Source organism: Sphaerodactylus townsendi, linkage group LG06, assembly GCF_021028975.2.
Source record: "Sphaerodactylus townsendi isolate TG3544 linkage group LG06, MPM_Stown_v2.3, whole genome shotgun sequence".
NCBI classification, from domain to species: Eukaryota; Metazoa; Chordata; class Lepidosauria; order Squamata; family Sphaerodactylidae; genus Sphaerodactylus; species Sphaerodactylus townsendi.
In genome coordinates, this window is record NC_059430.1 from 69228647 (window position 1) to 69250716 (window position 22070).

At 43.0% G+C, this 22070-nt stretch overlaps 1 protein-coding gene across 3 annotated transcripts in view; it reads right to left on the reverse strand.

The window, feature by feature from the left end:
- Positions 1 to 22070, reverse strand: part of DOCK4 (dedicator of cytokinesis 4) — a 347529-nt gene that overhangs the window by 14040 nt on the left and 311419 nt on the right. For all 3 annotated transcript variants that reach the window (XM_048499440.1, XM_048499439.1, XM_048499441.1), the window contains 8 exons: positions 20588 to 20729; positions 17994 to 18160; positions 9859 to 9945; positions 6696 to 6872; positions 3039 to 3122; positions 1032 to 1151; positions 583 to 704; positions 14 to 134 (listed from right to left, as the gene is read on the reverse strand). In XM_048499440.1, coding sequence (XP_048355397.1) covers positions 14 to 134; positions 583 to 704; positions 1032 to 1151; positions 3039 to 3122; positions 6696 to 6872; positions 9859 to 9945; positions 17994 to 18160; positions 20588 to 20729 — 1020 coding nt within the window. The remainder of the gene's footprint in view (positions 1 to 13; positions 135 to 582; positions 705 to 1031; positions 1152 to 3038; positions 3123 to 6695; positions 6873 to 9858; positions 9946 to 17993; positions 18161 to 20587; positions 20730 to 22070) is intronic.

The following is a 22070-nucleotide window of genomic DNA, read 5'->3' on the forward strand; positions in this document are numbered from 1 at the left end:
GAATATTTTATACCTGCATGTTGAAAACTTCATCAGAACTTTCAGACTGTCCAGTTATATTGCTGACCTCTGCAGATGCTTGTGAGGACAATGATGAGGATGAGTATCTGTTGACAGCTGGATAGCTTAAGGGACTGTTGCAAGCAAATTAAGAAACATCAACACTGATTCCAATTTATTTTACCATATAGCACTATTAACAATCCTATGTATACATATTAGAAGTCAAATAGTCCTGTATAGGGAATTTAAAGAAGGTTAGCTACTACCAACCCCTGCACTAAATCACTTTATTTTCTAATTCAAGCAATTTAAGTCCAACAGGTATGCAAAAAATTTAAAAAACGTATTGAAACAACTATTTTGGCAGCTTATTTCTATTCCTTTTATAGGACTGTTTCATCTTATTAATAGAAAAGTACTTCCAAATTATAAACAGGGAAGTTTTAGGTTATTATCTAAAACATTTATTAGCTGCCTTTATACCTTACTCAAGGCAGTTTAGAATGTAAATAATAATAAAATATAATAAAACACCTCAAAACCACTAGTTAAAATAAATAATTTGAAACTGTAACTTACCTACGTCTAGGAATTACTCTGGCACCCTCTGGACTCATAGATACAGGTACTGAATTTCTAGGGACACGGGGACTTCCGTTCGGAAAATGGACTGGACTAGCCTGGATACAGGCAGCATATTCCTAAGTGTTTGTTTAAATGAAAGAAAAAAGATCACAAGAGCTCAAAAATCTGCAGTGATGTTTTGCTACCACTTTTAAAATGTAATTTAAAGTCCTAGCCTTCATATATGCGTATATATAAAGATTTTAAAAAGATGAAAATTTTAAAATCTTTTTAAAAAGATTTTAAAAAGATGAAAACATTATGGAGGAACTGCAGAAATGTAATATATTCAGAAAGCCTGAAGATGTCACTGTTGGTTGATGAGAAGAACATATCACGATCACACAAAGCAACCATGACACATATAATGCAGCCAGTGCCTCCCCTCAGTATGTTTCACATACCTGTATTCCTAAACTGGATTTCATCACAAAGAATTGATCCACTAATTTTTTATGTAAAGGTCTCATATCTTGAGGGACAAACTTCTCATGTACAGCTAAACCAAATTCCAGAATTTGAGCCTTTACAGAAAAAGGGGAAAAGAAGGTCAGTTATTTAACTTGTCTTCCTACATATTTCTTCAATATGAAATTATTTGTTTGATCCCAGATAGATTTCTGTGGGGACAAGAGGTGGAGAGACATGCAATTTTCACTGATTTCTCCATCCCATGGCAGCTTAAAGCACACCCCAAAATGCTGCTCTTGGAGGGTTTGAGACCCTTGGGGAGGGCAATTGGATATCTCCCCGAGCAGGGGAAGGATCAACAACATTCTCTTTCCTCAATGTGCCTGTAGGCCTGTAGGCAGGATGCAACTCATATAGTTCTTTTTTTTTTTTAAGGTCAGGAATTACAGCTATTAATGTTACATATTTAGAGTAAACCCCAAGCAACCATGAAGGCACTGTGTTTACACTTCTGGCCATGGATCTACATAGTGTATTGTTCCAGAAACAGCAAAGTTCTTTGCTTGCTAAATGTCAGCCCTATATCCAGTGGCGTTGTGTCCATGGGGCAGGGGTGTGTGACACCCCAGGCAGAGCCACGGTGGAGGCATGCTGGGCTGTGGAGGGGGTGTGGCGGGGACGTTCTGGGGTGGGGCAGGCAGTGTTGCAGCAGGGGCACAGGGCGCACGTACATCCCGGGCACACTTTCCCCTTGTTCCGCCTCTGCCAATTTAAAATTTCTGAGCATAGTGTTTGCATTTAAGTTTAATGACCAATGTGGGAATTTGAAGTGATGAACTGTGTAAGTCAATTTCTATTCTAAACAGAAATATATTTTTATAAATCCATAAATTAAGCAGAATAAATACTACATAATATAAAGATCAGCCTTGAAATTACAAAAGTGGTTTGAATTCCCTTTACTCCTGGCATTAAAATACTGAGAATACTTGTTTCAGATTATTTGCAGTGTCATTTTACACAGTTTATGAAGAGAAACTGACTTGATTAGTGGTTAGAGTACTGAATCAGGACTGGAAAAGTTCCTGCCTCTCTCTGGCGGATTCCGCTCGGGCCAAAATCAGTGGTGTGAGGATGGCAAAAACATTGTTTTGTGGGGAGGACTTCACACAGATATTACTGCTGAAGCGAAGCTGCAACGTCCTATTTCTCCCAAACTGGCGTATATCTGACTCGCTAAATGATCGAGTCTTTTCAAAAATGCTGTTCTGCAACCGGCACCGAGAGAATGACCGGGCAGGATGCACTTCTGCTTCGGCTGTGCTTGCATGTTTTTTAAATTTCTGGCTCAATTTCACGTAGCCACACAGGTGCACAGGGTCCTATTTGGGTCTCGTGGGATGTCAGCATGGCTGTGGGGGTTTATATGTGCATTCCTATGTAGCTACACAGGAATGGATGTCTAACAAAAAAAAACCCGCCGCGCCTCTGTGCGAAGTCCCACAGCCTGGCCAACTTGCATGCTGTCCACAGGATGTCCGATCATGCAGACTCCCCGGGGCAGCTGCATTTTCATTTACCCTGACTGCACTCCGGTGTTTTCAGCCCGTGTGGAATTTGCATTTGAGCCATGAATCAAAATGAGTGGTAGTTGCTCCCACTCAACCTAAAATTAGGTTGAGATATAGGCAGAGTGAAAGAGAACCACAGAAATTAAAATACTTGCACATACAGCCACACAAAGTCAGTTCTGCCTTCTACCCACTCTTCAATTTAGGCTTGTGTTTTAAAACAAAGTAAAATGGTTAGAAAGATTATATTAAGACTTAGCTTGGTTATTCACCCACATCACAGTACAGTTCTGAATATTAGTTCTACAAAGTAAATCTTTCATTGATCACTCGTAATATGAATGTTTCCATATTATTCTCCCCCCACCCCACCATCCTGATCCCATACCATCCACAGTCAATGCAGACAGCAAGCAGACATTGCTTTACCTGCTCAAGCATCAGTTCTCTCAGGCAGGTGATCTTCTCACCATCCTCTGGGTGGTTCAGGATGTACTCCTTCACAAAGAAGGCCTGAGTGTAATACAATCACAACAGAAGGTTATCCATGTTAGGTTGAAATATATTGTTCTTATGAATGTTAAGCAAAAATCCTGTTTCTTTGACAACAGTGAGTCAAATCTTCACACCACATTTGTGGGTAAAACAACCCTACAGTACATATTTAATTCATTTCACTGGTTATACAGGTCTGCAGACCCTGTTCATTGCCAGGTTGTTATTCGTGCATCTTTAAAGCCAGGTTTCTGTCACCTTCAATTAAAGCTTTGCACAGGCATAGTACATGGTGCATGTGTTAATAAACTGTTGATTGCTGAGACTGTTTTCAAATGCTGGTTTAATAGAGCAGCTTTTCAAAAGCACAAGGGCTTCAATTCTGGATTTCTTACCATTAGATTTACCTTCCAAGCACATTTACAGTTATCATGATGTCACGTGTAGCTTCCAAACATTGCAGAATTTAGTAAGGCCACAGTAATTAGGAACCATATTGTATTTCAGTGTATTCTATCCCGCACCACACACACACAATGATATTTAATTCTTCACCATGCAGCACTCTTAGTTATTTATGGATAAGGTGTTATATTTGTTTTATTTACAAAAATTATATACCAACTTTCTGCCCTTACAAGGGCCACCAAAGTGGCTAACAATTAAAAAATGATAAAATACATTTTAAAAATCTATTAAAATAGCCCCCAAAACATGCCCCATTAAAACAACTTTTAAAACAGTTTTAAAATAGAGTTAAAACAAAAGAGGACAGATGAATTTTCCAGAAGAGATAGTTCCAGAGTTTTGATACCAGGACAAATAAGGCCCTCTCTTGGGTTGCCATCTGCCTAATCTCAAAAGGTGGGGGCACCTGACACAGGGCCTTGAAAGTTGACCATAACAGTCAAGACAGATTCATAAGGGATTATGCAGTCCTTCAGGTGTGTTGGTCCCAAACCATATAGAGCTTTGAAAGTCAATACCAGTACCTTGAATTGTGCCTGGAAACAAATTGGAAGTCTAAGAACATAAGAACATAAGAACAAGCCAGCTGGATCAGACCAAAGTCCATCTAGTCCAGCTCTCTGCTACTCGCAGTGGCCCACCAGGTGCCTTTGGGAGCTCACATGTAGGATGTGAACGCAATGGCCTTCTGCGGCTGTTGCTCCCGATCACCTGGTCTGTTAAGGCATTTGCAATCTCAGATCAAGGAGGATCAAGATTGGTAGCCATAAATCGACTTCTCCTCCATAAATCTGTCCAAGCCCCTTTTAAAGCTATCCAGGTTAGTGGCCATCACCACCTCCTGTGGCAGCATATTCCAAACACCAATCACACGTTGCGTGAAGAAGTGTTTCCTTTTATTAGTCCTAATTCTTCCCCCCAGCATTTTCAATGAATGCCCCCTGGTTCTAGTATTGTGAGAAAGAGAGAAAAATTTCTCTGTCAACATTTTCTACCCCATGCATAATTTTGTAGACTTCAATCATATCCCCCCTCAGCCGCCTCCTCTCCAAACTAAAGAGTCCCAAACGCTGCAGCCTCTCCTCATAGGGAAGGTGCTCCAGTCCCTCAATCATCCTTGTTGGCCTTCTCTGCACTTTTTCTATCTCCTCAATATCCTTTTGGAGATGCGGCGACCAGAACTGGACACAGTACTCCAAGTGCGGTCGCACCACTGCTTTATATAAGGGCATGACAATCTTTGCAGTTTTATTCTCAATTCCTTTTCTAATGATCCCCAGCATAGAGTTTGCCTTTTTCACAGCTGCCATGCATTGAGTTGACATTCCCATGGAACTATCAACTAAGACGCCCAAATCCCTTTCCTGGTCTGTGACTGATAGCACTGACCCCTGTAGCGTGTATGTGAAGTTTGGATTTTCCCCCCTATGTGCATCACTTTACATTTTGCTACATTGAACTGCATTTGCCATTTCTTAGCCCACTCACCTAATTTATCAAGGTCCGCTTGGAGCTCTTCGCAATCCTTTGTGGTTCTCACCACCCTACATAATTTGGTATCATCTGCAAACTTGGCTACCACGCTACCCACCCCTACTTCCAGGTCATTTATGAATAGGTTAAAGAGCACTGGTCCCAAAACGGATCCTTGGGGGAACCACCTCCCTAATCTCTCCATTGTGAGAACTTCCCATTTACACCCACTCTTTGTTTCCTGTTTCTCAACCAGTTTTTAATCCATAGGAGGACTTCCCCTCTTATTCCTTCATTGCTGAGTTTTCTCAACAGTCTCTGGTGAGGAACTTTGTCAAAAGCCTTTTGGAAATCCAAGTAGACAGGTTCACCCCTGTCCACATGCCTGTTTACACCCTCAAAGAACTCTAGTAAGTTTGTAAGACAGGATTTGCCTCTGCAAAAGCCATGCTGACTCTTTCTCAGCAGGTCTTGCTTTCTACATGTTTTATAATTTTATCTTTAATGATAGATTCTACTAATTTACCAGGAACAGATGTCAAACTGACTGGCCTGTAATTTCCTGGTTCCCCCCTAGATCCTTTCTTAAAGATTGGTGTGACATTGGCCATCTTCCAGTCTTCAGGGATGGAGCCTGATTTCAGGGATAAGTTGCATATTAAAGTGAGAAGATCAGCAATTTCATGCTTGAGCTCTTTAAGAACTCTTGGGTGAATGCAATCTGGGCCAGGGGATTTGGTAACATTTAGTTTATCAATGGCTGCCAGAACTTCTTCCCTGTCTACCACTATCTTCGCTAGAAGTCTGTATAGATGGAGGTGGGCAAGGGATCTCTGCAGCCTGCACCGGGCTCCGATCCAGGCTGGATCTGAGCTCGGCACAGGGTGCAGCCTGGCCGGCTTCCCCTCCCCACCTCCAGATGGAGGTGGACAGGGGATTTCTGCACCCTGCGCTGGGCTCGGATCCAGGCTGGATCGGAGCCCGGCGCAGGGTGCAGCCTGGCCAGCTTCCCCTCCCCACCTCCAGATGGAGGTAGGCGGGGGATCTTTGCAGCCTGCGCTGGTGAAAGGCGCCTTGCTTCCTGGCATGGCAGTGAAAGCGAGGAGCCTTTGAAATCCTTCTCGCTCTAGCTGCCATAGCAGGGGGAGCAAGGCACCTTTGAAAGTCTCGCAGAAGCCGGTTGCCTTGGCAGCCGGCTTCTGCAAGGCTTTGACAGCCCCCTCGCTTCCCGCCATGCCAGGGGTAGTGAGGGGCCATGTGCTGAAAAATTCGACTTCTATTTGAGTATATACAGTAATCTAGATTTAGCCATATGAAGCACCACTGTCCTGAAGCACACAGATTGTGAGGGTCAGCTGCACAAAGTGTAGATGGGAAGTCACTCCAAAGTTGAGCATGGTTCAGAGTCCAAGATGTCCATGCAGGAGAACCCTAATCCTAACATTTTCTTGAAAACCTGGAATTTCTTCTGGGTTTGCAAAAACCTAAATTGTATCTGTATCTAGATGCATTGCATGAATTTGGCTATCTGTACAGGGGCCAGAGCATGTATGTTAGATATTGTGATTAGTGCTGGGTATAATAATAAATGAGGAATGGAGCTTCAAGTAGAAGGTACCCTAAACAAGCAAACAAATATGAATAATTTACCTCTTGGTACCTGGAAACTCCACCATTAACTGCTGCATCAATTACTCCATTTAGACACATTGTGAGTGGGTTGATATTCTGCATCTGTCGAGTCTGGCACTGACTGATCAGAGTTCTCAGCTGCAGGTTTTTATTTTCCAGCACTTCAATAGCATTCTCCAGAGGACTCATTTCTACCTGAAGGTCAGGAGGGAGAAAAAAATCCACAAACTGCTTATTTGACAGGTATTTAGCAGCTAATTTTCCAACTACTATAGATTTGAGAATATCATCTCTGAGGATAAGAAATTATATTTACCACAGCTAAGTTAACAATCATCCTAGTGATGTTGTAGGCAGCGATGAAAGGAAGTAGAAAATAGCTATATAGCTATACGATAATTACTAACTAGTGCACCAAGAATAGCCAAGTTATCTCCAATGTCATTTGTAGGTAGCTGTCACATCCCAAACCCAAAATCCTGCATGTATAAGTCTCATTAACAGATTAATCAATATCTGACATTCTATTGGTCCTCTTATTCACAATCTGTTGCTTTGATGAAGATAGACTAACTGGAAAAAGACAGCTTTTCAAAATTCCAAGAGACATTTAGTACTTGCTGGAAGAAATTGAAGCCTTTCCATTTATGTTTTGTTGTTCTTCTGGTAGAAGCAGGGGTGTAATGCCCATTGGGAAGGGTGGGCAGCTGCCCAGGGCACCACTTTGTGGGGGGCATCAAAATGCAGGGTTCGTTTTTGGGTATTTTAGTGGTTTTCCATTTTTGGCCTGCAGGGGGTGCAGTTTTTAGGCTAGCAGCACCAAATTTTCAGCGTATCATCAGGAGACTGTCCTTATGCTACCCCCCACGTTTGGTGAGGTTTGGTTCCGGGAGTCCAAGGTTATGGACTCCCAAAGGGGGTGCCCCCATCCCCCATTGTTTCCAATGGGAGCTAATAGGAGATGGAGGCTACAGTTTTGAGGGTCCATAACTTTGGTCCCCTTGAACCAAACTGCACCAAACCTGGGGGGTATCATCAGGGCAGTCTCCTGATGAGACCATGAAAGTTTTGAGACTGTGCCTTCATAAATGTGCCCCCCCAGCCTGCAACCCCCATTGACAGCAATGCAGAAAACAATGCAGAACAAAGATTCTTGGGCAAATTTCTGGGATGTTCCTGCAGGGGGTGCATTTTTGGATGTATCAGCACCAAAATTTCAGGGTATCATCTGGAAACTGTCCTTATGGGACCCCCCATGTTTGGTGCACTTTGGTTCAGGGGGTCCAAAGTTATTAGACCCTCAAAAGGGTAGCCCCATCTCCTTAGCAAAGAATGGGGGATGGGGCACCCCTTTTGAGGGTCCATAACTTTGGACCCCTTAAACCAAACTGCACCAAACTTGGGGGGTCCCATAAGGACAGTTTCCAGATGATACCCTGAAATTTTGGTGCCAATACATCCAAAAATGCACCCCCTGCAGGAACATCCCAGAAATTTGCCCAAGAATCTTTGAGTTTTCTGTATTGCTGTCAATGGGGGTTGCAGGCTGGGGGCGGGGGGCACATTCCTGAAGGCACAGTCTCAAAACTTTCATGGTCTCATCAGGAGACTGCCCTGATGATACCCCCAAGTTTGGTACAGTTTGGTTCAGGGGGGCCAAAGTTATGGACCCTCAAACTGTAGCCCCCATCCCCTATAAGCTCCCATTGGAAACAATAGGGAATGGGGCACCCCCTTTGGGAGACCATAACTTTGGACTCCTTGAACCAAACATAACCAAACTTGCGGGGTAGCATAAGGACAGTCTCCTGATGATACGCTGAAATTGTGGTGCTGATATGTCTAAAAATGCACCCCCTGCAGGCACCAATGTCCTGGTGCAAAAAAATTGGTTGTAGTGGAGTGGCCGCCCATGCGGGGGGCAGGGATCCAACTCAGGTTTTGCCCAGGGCTACAGTTTGCCACATTACACCCCTGGGCAGAAGCTTATTTGAAATGCTGAAACTACCCTGGCTATATTCAGACATCAACTTAAACTGCTATTTAAGATCTGCAATTTGATTTAAGTTCTGCTTTTATGTCTGAACGTGGACCCCGTTCTAATGCTGGTTACTAGGAAGCCGTAAACCACGATTCTTAACAAGAACTTCATCTTGGCTTGTGGCTTTTTGTAATAAATCTTGTTATATAACAGGTCCCAGAACTGAGGCTTAATCTCAGACTCTTTGACAGTACCCCCCCCCCCTCAGGCCACAGAGTCACACTGCTAAGTGGTACCCATTCCACACAACCAGTTTTTGCTCCTGCAGTAGCCAGCTCTCACCAACAGCAGACAAAAAAGGAATTTATGAGCTGAATTATTGTGTTATAACAGTCATTGCAACCATTTGTCACTACTGGCTACTCCAACTACTGCTTAGAGCTCACCCAATGAGCCAAAGAAAACAAAAATAAATTATAATAACAAGTAGTACCAACCTCTCCCCCAATAGTAGGAGATTATGAGGATTTAGGGAAATAGCTACCTTCTGATTATTAGGAGAAATCTCACTAAACAGAATGCTGATGGCCACAACACTGCAGAAGAATGAGCCCCAGAATCAGTCTATGATTCGAGACAGATTACTGATCATTTCCTGTGGAACTAGCTGGGGAACCTATAATCTTCAGAACCCATAACATACTAGTCATGTCAAAACTATTATAAGTTTAGGATGGATTCCGTGATTCCATTCTATCAAGTGAAAAGACCTAGAAGATAACCTGTGATTTAGCAGAAAAATCCACAAAGCTAATCAGATATCCATATATATATTGAAACTACAGTTGCAGGATTTGTATATGTACATATATATTATTGATATATTTGGTTGCAATTCTTTGTGCTCATGTACAGTCAGTACAGCATTGATTGCATTTTTCATAGTGTTATGCAACTTGGCTTTTGAAATGCAAGCAAATTACATCATCACATGCATGTATTTCTCTTTTAGTTTAGTGAGTGAACTTCTACACAGTAGAAGTTCTGGGCTAAGTTAATTTTATTCTCCTAATATTGTATTTGTTCTTTCAATCCAATATGTATGTTTGAATTCAATGGCCAGGAAGTTAAGTTCAGTATCCAACAGGTCAGAATAAAAATAAATAAATAAAAATGTTGCCCTTCCCAATTTCTACTCACGACTTCACGTTTTTCCACTTCAAACCACCGAGAAATGCCAGGCAAACTCTGCACTAAGATCAGTGTTGTTCTCTCCACCCACAAACTCTGAAAAGCAAAGCAAATTATTTATGATGTTCTTTCCTTCACCGATACAGAACAACGCTTGAACACTGTTCTACCCCATTCATACAGTATCTCATTTTATTTAGGTTTACAACAGCTGTTATAGGGGGAATGCATGGCAGAAATAGAATAATATTCTAAATTCCACCGTAGGTTGAAAGAGAGAAACAGATATAGCTCTTTTCAAGTTGTGTTGGGCTGGGAAGCAGCATTGCATGTAGACAAATAAATGAATACAAAACAAGGGTCTTGCTTCTCTTACTAGAAAAGCAGAATGTGAAACACTACACCATGTTGCATCCAAAGAGATGTGAGTAGAATGGAGACCATGGAATGAAACTTTCCTCTTTTCCTACTGTAGCCTTCTTTACTCCCTGAAATGCAGCTCCTGGGGATCAGTGGGGCGCAATGATGGTATCAGTACTAGGAGGGGAGAACCAGCATGCACTGAAGTGCCCTTTGAATGAGCAGAAGGAGTCTTAGGACCCAACTGTTCATTCCTTTGGCAATGTGTTTCAGGATAAAAAATGGAGCAATGTTACTTTATTTGCATTATTTCCACTTAACATCAGTAGCTGATACAAAAGAAAGTGGAGGGAAAAATATTATATGCTGAGCATTCAAGGACTTTGGGACTTGTTCCTTGAAAACCGGGGCCCCCAGACTTACCTGGGCCTTGTTTGTGAGCCTACCTGGGGCAAAGAGGGAGGAGATGCAGCTTAACTGGACTGGCTGTGCAGTAGGGTCACAGCAGGAGACCATATCTCCTTGTGTGGGTTTCTCTCAGCCTCCAAAAGTGGCTTGGCCAATCAGACTCAGCTCGGGGCAAGACTGCACAGAAGTTTTCTTTTGCTCTACCTGGTTAGGTTATTTAGGGTCCTGCCATGCTGCTGGGCTCAGTTAGTCTTGTGGATTCAGTGTGGCAGGAGCTTTTGGTGGAGGAGACCGCAGAGCAGCATGGGTAGTTGGTAATGGGGTCCTTTCTCCACAGGTGTGCCAGCTAAACAAAGAATCCAGTGGCAGCAAAGGATGCACAGAAAGTATTGAGGAGGCAGAGCAGTGTGGAACTGCAAGCATCTTAGGACAGGTGAAGCTTGGACCTCAGCTACTTCCACTGGAACTTATTGCTCGTCTTTCAGAGGGTTGGAGGGAGGTCATTGGTGGCCAGGTTTTCTTAAAAAGAGCCTTTTCAAATGTGCCTTATTGCCTTCTTACCCTCTCAGATAGTTTTCAGCTGTAGCAGCCCCCAATCTATCATTTTTGCAGCTCTTGGGTGGGGCTAGCAAGACTGGCATTTTTCTGCCCAGTTTCTTCAGGGTGACCAGGTTGAGGGTTACCACAGAGTGAATGTCAGTCAAATGTTCCTGCCTTCAAAGCTGCACAGTTTAATCTTTTACATCAAGTGCAATATATTTTTCTGAGAGGGGCATCTTTTAAGTTCCTCTCAACTGGTGACTACTAGGCTTAATGATCTGGGTATCCCGAATCACCTAAAATGGCCGAATTGTGGCCTATTTGGCATATTCAGGCCAAATTTGGCCCGAATACAATATGCCCAAATGCAAGCTGATCCAAATGCAAAGTGTTCGGATCAGCTTGTATATATTTGGGATTCGGCAGCACACAGCTTTAAAGAACAACCCCCTCGGCCTCCCCCTTCGAGAATCCCCCTCGCACGATTCGGTGGCGGTACGCGGTTTAAAAACAAAACAAAACAGAGAATCCCTCTTTCCTCCCCCCCCCCCATGGGATTCGGCACCATTTGGGAGTTTTTTAAAAAAACAAGATTAGTCTCTGCAGGCAGCTCCAGCTTTCAAGTCAGTGAAGGAGCCCTTGGATCAGTCAGGACAGGCATGTTCTCTTCCCTTTCCTCTGGGTTGAGAAAATTCTTTAGTTTTGAAAACTAAAGAATCCCCTTCCAAGAATCCCCCCAATACTTACTTTGCATTGCAGTATATGTTGGGCAACCTCTCTGTTGTGATGTTGGGGGGGGGGGCACCTGAAGCAGCAAAGGTGTGGGGGAGGAAGGGAAAGGAGCTTTTGGGGGGAGCTGGTGCAGAGAATCTTAGGCAACCCCTGTGAAAGGATCGTTTGACCCCCAAAGGGGTCCCAACCCCCAGTTTGAGAACCACTGTTTAAAATACTGTTTTTAATATCTTGATACTTCAAGGTTTAAATATTTTGATGACTCTAATCTGGAGAACAGGGTTTGATTTCCCAAACTGACATATGAGCAGCAATCTCTTATCTGGTGAACCAGATGTGTATCCCCATTTCTACATTCCTACTAGTCACAGTTTGTTCGGAACTCTCTCAGCACCACCAACCTCACAGGGTGTTTGTTGTGGGGTGGGGAAGGGAAAGGAGTCAGTAAGTTACCTTTAGTCTCTTACAGGAGAGAAAGCAGGCTATAAATCCAAACTCTTCTTCTGCTTTAAAGAGTTTTGCCATATAGCATTGGCACTAGTTTGGGAAAACACTAAGTCAAGGCTTATGGGCCATGTAAAATTTGGCTTTTACTCGTTTGATCCAGGTCATTTACTCCTAAGTAATTACAATTCATATCAGTGGGACTTATTTCTCAAGCAAATATGTTTAGGATTGCAGATTTATTCTCTTCCCTTTTACCTGTCTTGCTGAACTGTCATTGAAATAGAGCTCAAAATCAGTATTTTAACATTTAATGGAATGCATAACTAATTCTGCAGTTTAACTCAACATTTGCAGTAACATGACCTCTACCCCACTGACTTGTAATTAGTTTTTTTTTTCTGAAAATCATATTTCTGATGGCCTGCAGATTCAGGCCTTTATCTAATATATAATATTTTGAGCCATTAATTGCATTTATATTAAAATCAGCTTAGCAAGAAAGGTGAATTGTGGGAATGCATCAAAACACCCAGCATGTACTGAGGATGTGAGCCTCGAAATACAAATTGGTAGAGATACACAGAATCATTTGGAGTTCATTAATTTTATTACAAAGGTAGTTTACAAAAGTAGGTTATTTTCTTTGAAATATATATTTATATTTCTGTCAATAGCTGAATATTGCATTAGCCCTTACATCTAGTAGAATTTATTAACCTGGTCTAATGAGAGTTGTACATGCTTTGGGGAAAGAAAGTTTATCCTAACACATTAGTTCAGATTAGGAAATGGCAATCCATATGGTGAAATTTGCTAATCTCTATATTTGCATTTGAAGTTCAGCTAAGCCCCCATCATATTTCAGAATGTCAAGCTGTAAAGAAACAATAGAGTACATCTGTTTTACTTATTACTTTATAAGTTCCTCCAATGTGAGCTGTCTCCTCCACACTTGCTGGGTATCTAAGGATCTGACCTGGCCATTTGGAATGAAAAATAGCTTCTGATGTGCAGCTCCATTGGACTGTTCAGTGAAATGCTTCTTTGGATCATGCCAGTGCTTTAATTCGATCCTGTGGCCCTGAGGCTTTACTAGCAAAAGGTGACCTACAAGCAGCTTTTCACTTACTGCCTGTCTATCCAGCTGATTTTCCTCATGGGTTTTAAGTTTGAGAGGCAGTGGTTTGTAGACTATGTCATGTCTATGTGCTGTTGGTGGCTAGTGCAGCATTTGAAACATTCAGCACTTTTTCTGAATAGGTATCTTAAGGGAGGGCGTCTCACCAAGTCATGCATTTAAAGGACTAACCCACAACTTTGAATATGACCCGGTACTCGATTGGCAGCCAGTGCAGTTGGCACAGGTCCAGCGTAATCAGGTCTCTAAAAGCTGTCCCCAAGAGGAGCCTGGCTGCTGCATTTTGCACGAGTTTCAATTTCCGGATCATGGCCAAAGGTAAGCCTGCATAGAACAAGTTACAGTAATCTAACCTAGAGGTGACTGTAGCATGGATCACAGTGGCCAGATCAGGATGGGAGAGATATGGGGCCAGTTGCTGTGCCTGCTGCAAATGATACAAAGCTGCCTGCACCGTCTGGGTGACCTGGGCTACCAATGATAACAATGGATCCAGGATCACCCCAAGGCTCTTGGCGGATGAGGCCAGCTTTAACACCTCGCCACATAGTGTAGGCAGGCCAAAGGCCACTGGATACTCCCCCAGACCCAGCCACAGGACCTCCATCTATACGAGTGCCTAGACTCCTCATCAAGGACACGCCATCATACTCGCTCAAGCCATCTCAGGTCCCGTTTCATCCTCCTCAGCTCCTCGGTATACCAAGGAGCCGGATTGGTACGGGTGCGGAGAGGGCGCCTAGGAGCAATAGACCCGATGGCTTCAGAGAACCTGGTATCCCAGCTCTCTACCAGCTTATCTAGCATACTGCCAGAGGGCAGGGTCCCCCGAAGAGCTTTCTGGAACCATTCTGGTTCCATTAGTCTTCACGGGTGGGCCAAAATATGTCCGTCGCTTAGACAGGGGGGCGTAGGAGCATCAATCCGAGCCTTCGGGACATAGTGGTCAGACCACGGCACTCTTCCTACAGAGGATAAGGCCACATGCACACCTGCCACAAAGAACAGGTCCAGAGTGTGGTCTCCTTGATGAGTAGGGACACGAGTGTCTACAAGAGAGAGGTACAGTGTTGCCATGGATGACACTAGATCAGCAGCTGCTGAAGAGGAGGCCGAATCAACATGGACGTTGAAGTCACCCAGCACAATCAAGCATGGGTGCTCCAGCGCCCACTCAGAGACGACCTCCAAGAACCGCAACAGGCTGTCTGCTGGTGCAGTAGGCGACCGGTACACAAGCAGAACAGCCAGCTTCTCTGTGTGTTCCCTCCATGCCAGCGATCACCAGGACAGGGGACATCCTAAAGGAGATGGAATCACGGATGAGCATCACCACGTCACCTCCCCGGCCCTGTGTCTGAGGCTGCTGGACTGCCATGGTACCATCCTGGGTGAGGTTATTGAAGACGACTGTTTCACCCTCCCTCACTTAGGTCTCTGTGACACACACGAGGTCAGCAGCTTGACCTCTGAGATAATCCTGAAGGGTAGCATGCTTATTATTAATTGACCTCGTGTTAATCAACAGCAGCCTCAGAACAGAGTGATTGACCCCCAATCTACAACCTGCATCCCTCAGGATAGGCTGCAGGTCAGACATAGAGCGAGCCTTCCCATATCTCACTCTGCATCTCATATATGGCCTGGACCTACCATCATACCTCCCACGCCCCAAAACAACTGCGAACCCTGACCCACTCAGAGCTCTGCTGTTTCTGTCAACCCTCTGCTGCCACCTAGTTGGGGAGAGAGAGGGTCTAACAACATGCTCACCGTGCCCCTCTCACGGGAAAGTGGTTTCGGCCTGTTGGGTTTCAAGTTTCATGGGTTTTGGTACACTGACAAGACTATTCCTATGGGATGTTCCATAGCCTGTGCAGCTTTGGAAACATTAATCATTGTACCAGAATGGGCCATAAAGGACAAGGTTAGCAACCTACATGTTACCTGCCATCCAGATGATTTTTTGTTTGTGGCTGGGAGTTTGGCTTTCACCAAACATCTTGCTGCTTTCCAATTCCCTGATTGGAACAAGATTGGTTGTTCCTCAGGCGCGCACACACACACACACACACACACACACACACACACACACACACACACACACACACACACACACAAAGAATGTCTGGCCACCCAGTCAGTCTGACATCCAGCTAGATTCTGCCTTGGGAACCTCTCACGTTCCAGAGGACAAGCTTTTTGCTCAAGGCTCTGATATCACAGGTGCTTGCCTGCAAAAAATGCACACTGAGGTAACTTCCATTCTTCATGGGGCACTTGAACTTCACTTGCAGGGTGGTCTCTTCAGGGCAGAACTTCTGTGCTCTCCCTGCCTGGGCCATGGCCCCTGCTGCATACCGTCACATCAGATTAAGCCAAAAGCTTAAGGGAGGATCTCAATACCTGGCAACCTTCAGATTTGGTCCTTGTGGCAAGAGCCATTAGATTTGGCTTCTGATATTCAAGTCCAGTCTGATACCATGGGCAAGATTAGGTTTTGGGTCTACTTTAAGCGGCATTAGTCCTTGACCACTTGATGGGCAGATTCTGACATCTCATGTGGCCTCCCTTTCACAAAACTTCTCAATATAGGTAAAAGTGGTTATTTGGTGGAAGCACTTTAAGAATAAAGAAAAAAGTCTGGGTTTGGTGCAACAATCAGACAGTGGTGCAGACAGCACAGTTGGAGCAGGTCATGCACCTAGTTCGCAGATTTGTCCTGGTTTATTCATCTGATAATATAACATTCTTAGCAGAACATGTTGCAGGTATTGATAACAGCATCACTGACACCTTGTCTCACCTTCAGGACAGGTTCTGCAGTCTGGCACCTGAGGCAAACCATGACCAATTCCTGGAAGAGCCCTGGAGCCTTGGGAATGATGAATAATGTAGGAAGTATTTAATTTTGTCACTCCTTCTACTTTGTGTTCTTGTTCCTCTGCTGTAGCAAGCTTTCTGACCTTTTCCACTTCTTGGGATCCTAGTATGTGACCAGTGTCCTGGCCATGGTCCTCCAATACTCAGTCTGGATGCTGGACCAGGGTCTTACCCCCAGAATCATGGTTGGGCACATGGCAGCCATTTAATTTTTCAGCAAGGTTTTCTTTCCTGTGCACCTCCTTTGCCACCTGCTGAGCTGTCAAGGGTTGGAGGAGGCTGTCTCCAAGGGCAACGATTCTCTGCAGACCCATCACATTTGCCATTCTGTCTGGGCTCATCCATAATATTTTGAGACCCCTCTGTTTGAAATTATTTTCACTTTGGCCTTCTTTGGGGTGCTCGGGGTTGGAGAGCTGGCAGCCAGCTCAAAATGGGGTTGTTCCTGCTGAGACTCTGGTCAAGGGGTCTGTGATCTGCCTGATCAATAGGAATTTAAAAAAAAGTACCAGAGAGGCTGAGGGACATTCTTGCACCTCCATGCTTTCACTAGGTCAGGTCCTTGCCATGTGTGGGCGACCTCAGTTTTCTTTGCTGTCTGCTCTTGCTGTTCAGGCATTTTTCGCATCCATGCAAACAATTTCGCACTCACCAGATACCAATTCACCAGCATTCCCAGAGCTGATCTGGTTGTATTGGGGCTCCTGTGTGGGGACTTTGAAGCCCACTCCTTCAAGTTTGGGGCAGCCATTACAGTTGCTAGCTAGGGCTTCAACCTTCACACATCCAGACCATAGGTAGGTTTTCCTCTCAGGGAGATACCTCCTCCCTCTCTGAGTCAGTTGGTTGCTTCATCAATCAGAATGCAGGTCAGCTTACCCCATTAAGGCACTTCCCTGTTCCTAGGAAGTTTTTCCCCATTCTGTTGTGATAGCACCTTATCCCACTGACTGACTTGCAATGTTTGAATCTTTATTTCAATGTGAAGTCCATTAAAGGGGGAAAGGTGTGGCCTGTTTGCTCATTTTCCCATGTTTGGGGATCCCCTTAAGTGATTATGGGGTGAGGGATTACAGTAGACAGATCAAACTTGGGGTTTATCAAGGTTCCCTCATGTTCAATGGCAGCAAAGACCAGCAGTGGCCTGTACCAATGTGGAACCCTACATTCTGTCATCTCACAGTATCCTAAGTAGGCAGGTTGGGGTACAGCACATTGGTTGGCTAGCGGGTCAGCCAGTGGCAGAAGCTATTACTCCATGCTTATGCCAAAGCTCTTACAGTTGCTGTAACCAATAAAGTTGTGGCCATTTTCAATCCAAAAGGTTGTCCGCTGTCTTTATATATTCTAATAGTTTGTGGGGGAGGTTTGCCTCACCATCTCTTTACCCCTTCAGCACTGGGTCCTCAACCAGCCCCCATTCCAAACAGGAAACTTCTTTTGAAACGGGCGAGACTAACAAAGCCAACTGTGAAAATCCCATTCACACACAACACAATTCGAAGACTCCATGGAGTATGCAGTTTACTATAATTTGTCTTACAGTTAGCCTCACCAATTTCTTCAACAACATATCATCATATATAATGTCTTTAAATAAAACTTATGTTGGTTAGAAATGAGATAGTAACCATACCTTGAATTCATTATCCTTGTCTTTCACTCCTTTGTGGAATGGCCTATCATATCGGAATCGCCATATATGATTTACTTTGTAAAAACTTTTGATGTTGTCTGGAATGCCTTCTCTCTGGAGTACCTCCTGATTTTCTGGAATTGGTGTCACAGCATAGATTTGAAGATCTACATATAGCAAGTTAAGGACCAAACTAGATTAGCAAAACTAATGGCTGGGACAGGAATACCACCTCACTAGTGTAAGTCAAACTAGTTCAGAATAGGCTTGGTTAAAAAAACATTTATTTTCAAAATATTCAAAACATTTATTTTCAAATTTCCATGGATCCTGAAGATTCTAATATGAACATTAGAAACTCAGCAACTATATTTACTATGGTTCTCCATAGACAACATTAGCACCACACATGCATTTATGGCTTTTTTTAATGGAGTACTCCGCATGAGATGCCACCATTTCATGTAAGTATGGTTGCAAGAAAATAAATCAAACACAATTTTTAATCTAAAGTCCTCCCACAATTTGGGTCCCATTACACTCCCAGCACCTTCATGCTTAGTTGCATCTTCTCTTTCCAAAGCATGTTTGGTATCACTAAAAAGGGATCAAAGTGGATTCTCTTTTAGGCCCTTTATTGGGCACTACTAACTGAGACTTAGCAGGAACCATGACAAATCAAATTTCCATGGATCCTGAAGATCCTAATATGAGCATCAGAAATCCAGCAACTATATTGACTATGGTTCTCAGGGCACAACATTAGCACCACACATGCATTTACGGCTTCTTTTAATGGAGTCTTCCCCACGAAATGCCACCATTTCAAGTAAGTATGGTTGCAAGAAAATGCAAGAGGAACAAAGACACTGTGGGGTAGTGGGTTACAGTGTTGGTCTGGGCCCAGAGAGAACAGAATTCTATGTGACCTTGGGTCAGACACTCTCTCTCTCTCTCTCTCTCTCTCTCTCAATCTAACCTACTTCACAGGATTGTTGTGAGGATAAGAGGGAATGATGGGGATCATGAAGATAAAAGTGCACTAAATAAATAAATTTCAATATAGAAGGCAGCATTTAAATTTCAGAGTGGAAGATGGCGTTTAAAACCATGCCTAATACAGAATCATTCCAACAATGCCTGAATATGTGTTTTTGTACACATATTCAAATTTAAAAGTTTCCTTCAATTGATACATTGCACATCTAGAAAATGAAGTGGTTTCTTGTTTTTTTAAAAGCACTTTTGCTATTATGACTGTGACCATCTCCTTAAGCCTGGAGCTGACATTTCCAACAAAGCAGCACCTACCTGGAAATGTTGTAGCTCCATCTACTGAAGAAGATATGCTAAAGGCCTGTCTGTCAGCCCACACTGTTCTATAGAACTGTTGTAGCCTTGTATACTGCCAAAATTTATTTGGAAACATATAGGATGAATATCGTGGAATTTCTCTGATAAATTGTTGTACAGATTATCTTCTGAATCCATTTTTCATTTTGTTCTATTGCACTTGCTTTGATATTTTATTGAAAAAGTAAAACCATATTAAGTGACAGAAGCTAAATATAGAAGTCCTTTTAGTATGAAGGAAAATATTCATTGCAAATGTTTGGACCAAATGGCCAGCTTCTTGCCTCATCCAAAAATTCTGTACTTTCAGTTGTTCATTTTGGCCAGTTTCTTTGCTCATGAGAATAAAACTGCACACAAATAAACTTATTGATAAAACGACAAGTTTTGTGCTTATGTAATGTTATCTTAAAAGCCTTTTTAAGTCTTACAAAACCTACTTTTCTAAAAAAAACTAATAATGAAACAGATCACCCCAGCAATTTTCCTCCATTTTTTTGGTCTTTTTAATCTTGCAACATATAACCAGAAAGTCAGAAAACATAGCAATATATTTAAAATGATATATTTTATTGGTGACAAGTTATGAAATACTAGTTTTTTACCACTTCTTTGCTCTTCTGACTTTCAAGCAACCTTTGTGATTCCCAATTACTCCATCTTTAGCAAATGGTATAATCAATGATATAATCAGGCATGTCTCATGAAACCTGTGTAAGGTTTCTTTAAGGTCAGGGAAGCTGTATCTGTGACTAACATGCGGTATTGTTTGTGTGAATGATTTTTGTGATGACAAAAACAATTCCATGTATTGCGTAGATCAGTTCTTAGAAACTTCAGGTATGCTAAGATACATTCTATTTAATTCATTTGTACCCTGCCTTTCTCCCCAGTGGGGACCCAAAATGGCAGAAATGATTTTCTTTTTCATTTTACCCTCACAACAACTCTATGAGGTAAGTTACGATGAGAAAATATAACTGACTCAAGGTCACCAGCAAGCTACCATGGCATGAGTGGGGATTCAAACCCTGATCTCTTAGGTACTAGTCTGACAACTGCTAAACCACACTGGCTCTCCTAGATTAATTGGTGGTGGATTTTGAAATGAATTAATGAATTAAAATGAATTTTGAAGTATGCCATTCTGTTTCGCCACTATTCTTTTAAATAAATAGCACATGCAATGGGATAGATATTTTCTTGAGCATGCATAGCAGTACTGTCCATGAAGGGGATACACTGTGCTTCTGCCTGAAAGATGGTTTCATCTGGTTGATTGGCATGTTGCATAGCAATGGCATGTGGGAACTCATTTAACATCCGTTGTTGGAAAGCCTCCAGGCGCTCATAGTCATGCCCTCGGCAGACAAATTCTTTATTCTGGGCAGAATAAAAGGAAATAAAAAATGGTTACATTAAAATTACTCTGTAGTGACCATAATAACCAAAATAAAAGAAACATGCTGCTGGATGCTTCTCTAGGACACCTTTCTGATAGTTTACTTACTTTTTACACTCAGAAATAAAAATACAAATTGAAATTCGAACTATGAAAAAACCAATTTCTCCAAAAGAAACTTTTCACTCTCAACTTTTAATTAGCTGATTGCTACTTTCCATTAGACTGGATAAATTCCTCATCCATAGGAACAAAGAGCAACACCGAGCAATCGATAGAATAAAATTAAGGTGGCAAAATACTAAATATGAAATCCACCAGTGCAAGAAGATGCTTTTCATTCTTCAATCAGATGTGGAATCTTCCTTTTGCAATTCCTACAAAGGAGAGCAGGTTTACTTTTCTTTCACCTGTTCCCTCTCTTAACAACCAAAATAAAGAAAACCTCCTCTCTTTTGGAAAAGCTGCAGATAAAATATGTTCCCAATAAAGAACACAAGGAACTCAAAACATTTCTGAAGGTACAGTCTCAAACTTTCATGGTCTCATCAGGAGACTGCCTTGATGATACTCCCCAGGTTTGGTGCAGTTCGGTTCAGGGGGACCAAAGTTATGGACCCTCAAAACTGTAGCCCCCATCTCCTATTAGCTCCCATTGGAAACAATGGGGGATGGGGGCACCCCCTTTGGGAGTCCATAACTTTGGACTCCCTGAACCAAACCTCACCAAACTTGGGGAGTAGTATAAGGACAATCACCTGATAATACACTGAAATTGTGGTGCTGATATGTCTAAAAATGCACCCCCTGCAGGCACCAATGTCCTGGTGCAAAAAAAATTGGTTGTAGTGGAGTGGCCACCCATGGGGGGGGGGCATCCAACTCAGGTTTTGCCCAGGGCTACAGTTTGCCTCATTATGCCCCTGACTATAGTACCAGTGGATAGTTTTACTTTATTGTGAATTCTTCGCTTGAGTAGCATTCATGCTTCTGAACTGCAATGGTAAGCAAAATCTGTGGTTTGCCCTAGGTCCGTGATGGCGAACCTTCGGCACTCCAGTTGGCCATGCTGGAAGGGGCTGATGGGAATTGTAGTCCATAATATCTGGAGTGCCAAAGGTTCGCCACCACTGCCCTAAGTCATACATTTATTCAAAGAATGAGAAAGCAAAAACAGCTCCCTTTAGTTGGCACAAATCATCCATCAGTCTGAGTGGGAAAAGACCCTTAGTTAATTTCATCTTCAGGATCTTCTAATGCAGTGGTGGTGAACCTATGGCACCCCAGATGTTCATGGACTACAATTCCCATCAGCTCCTGCC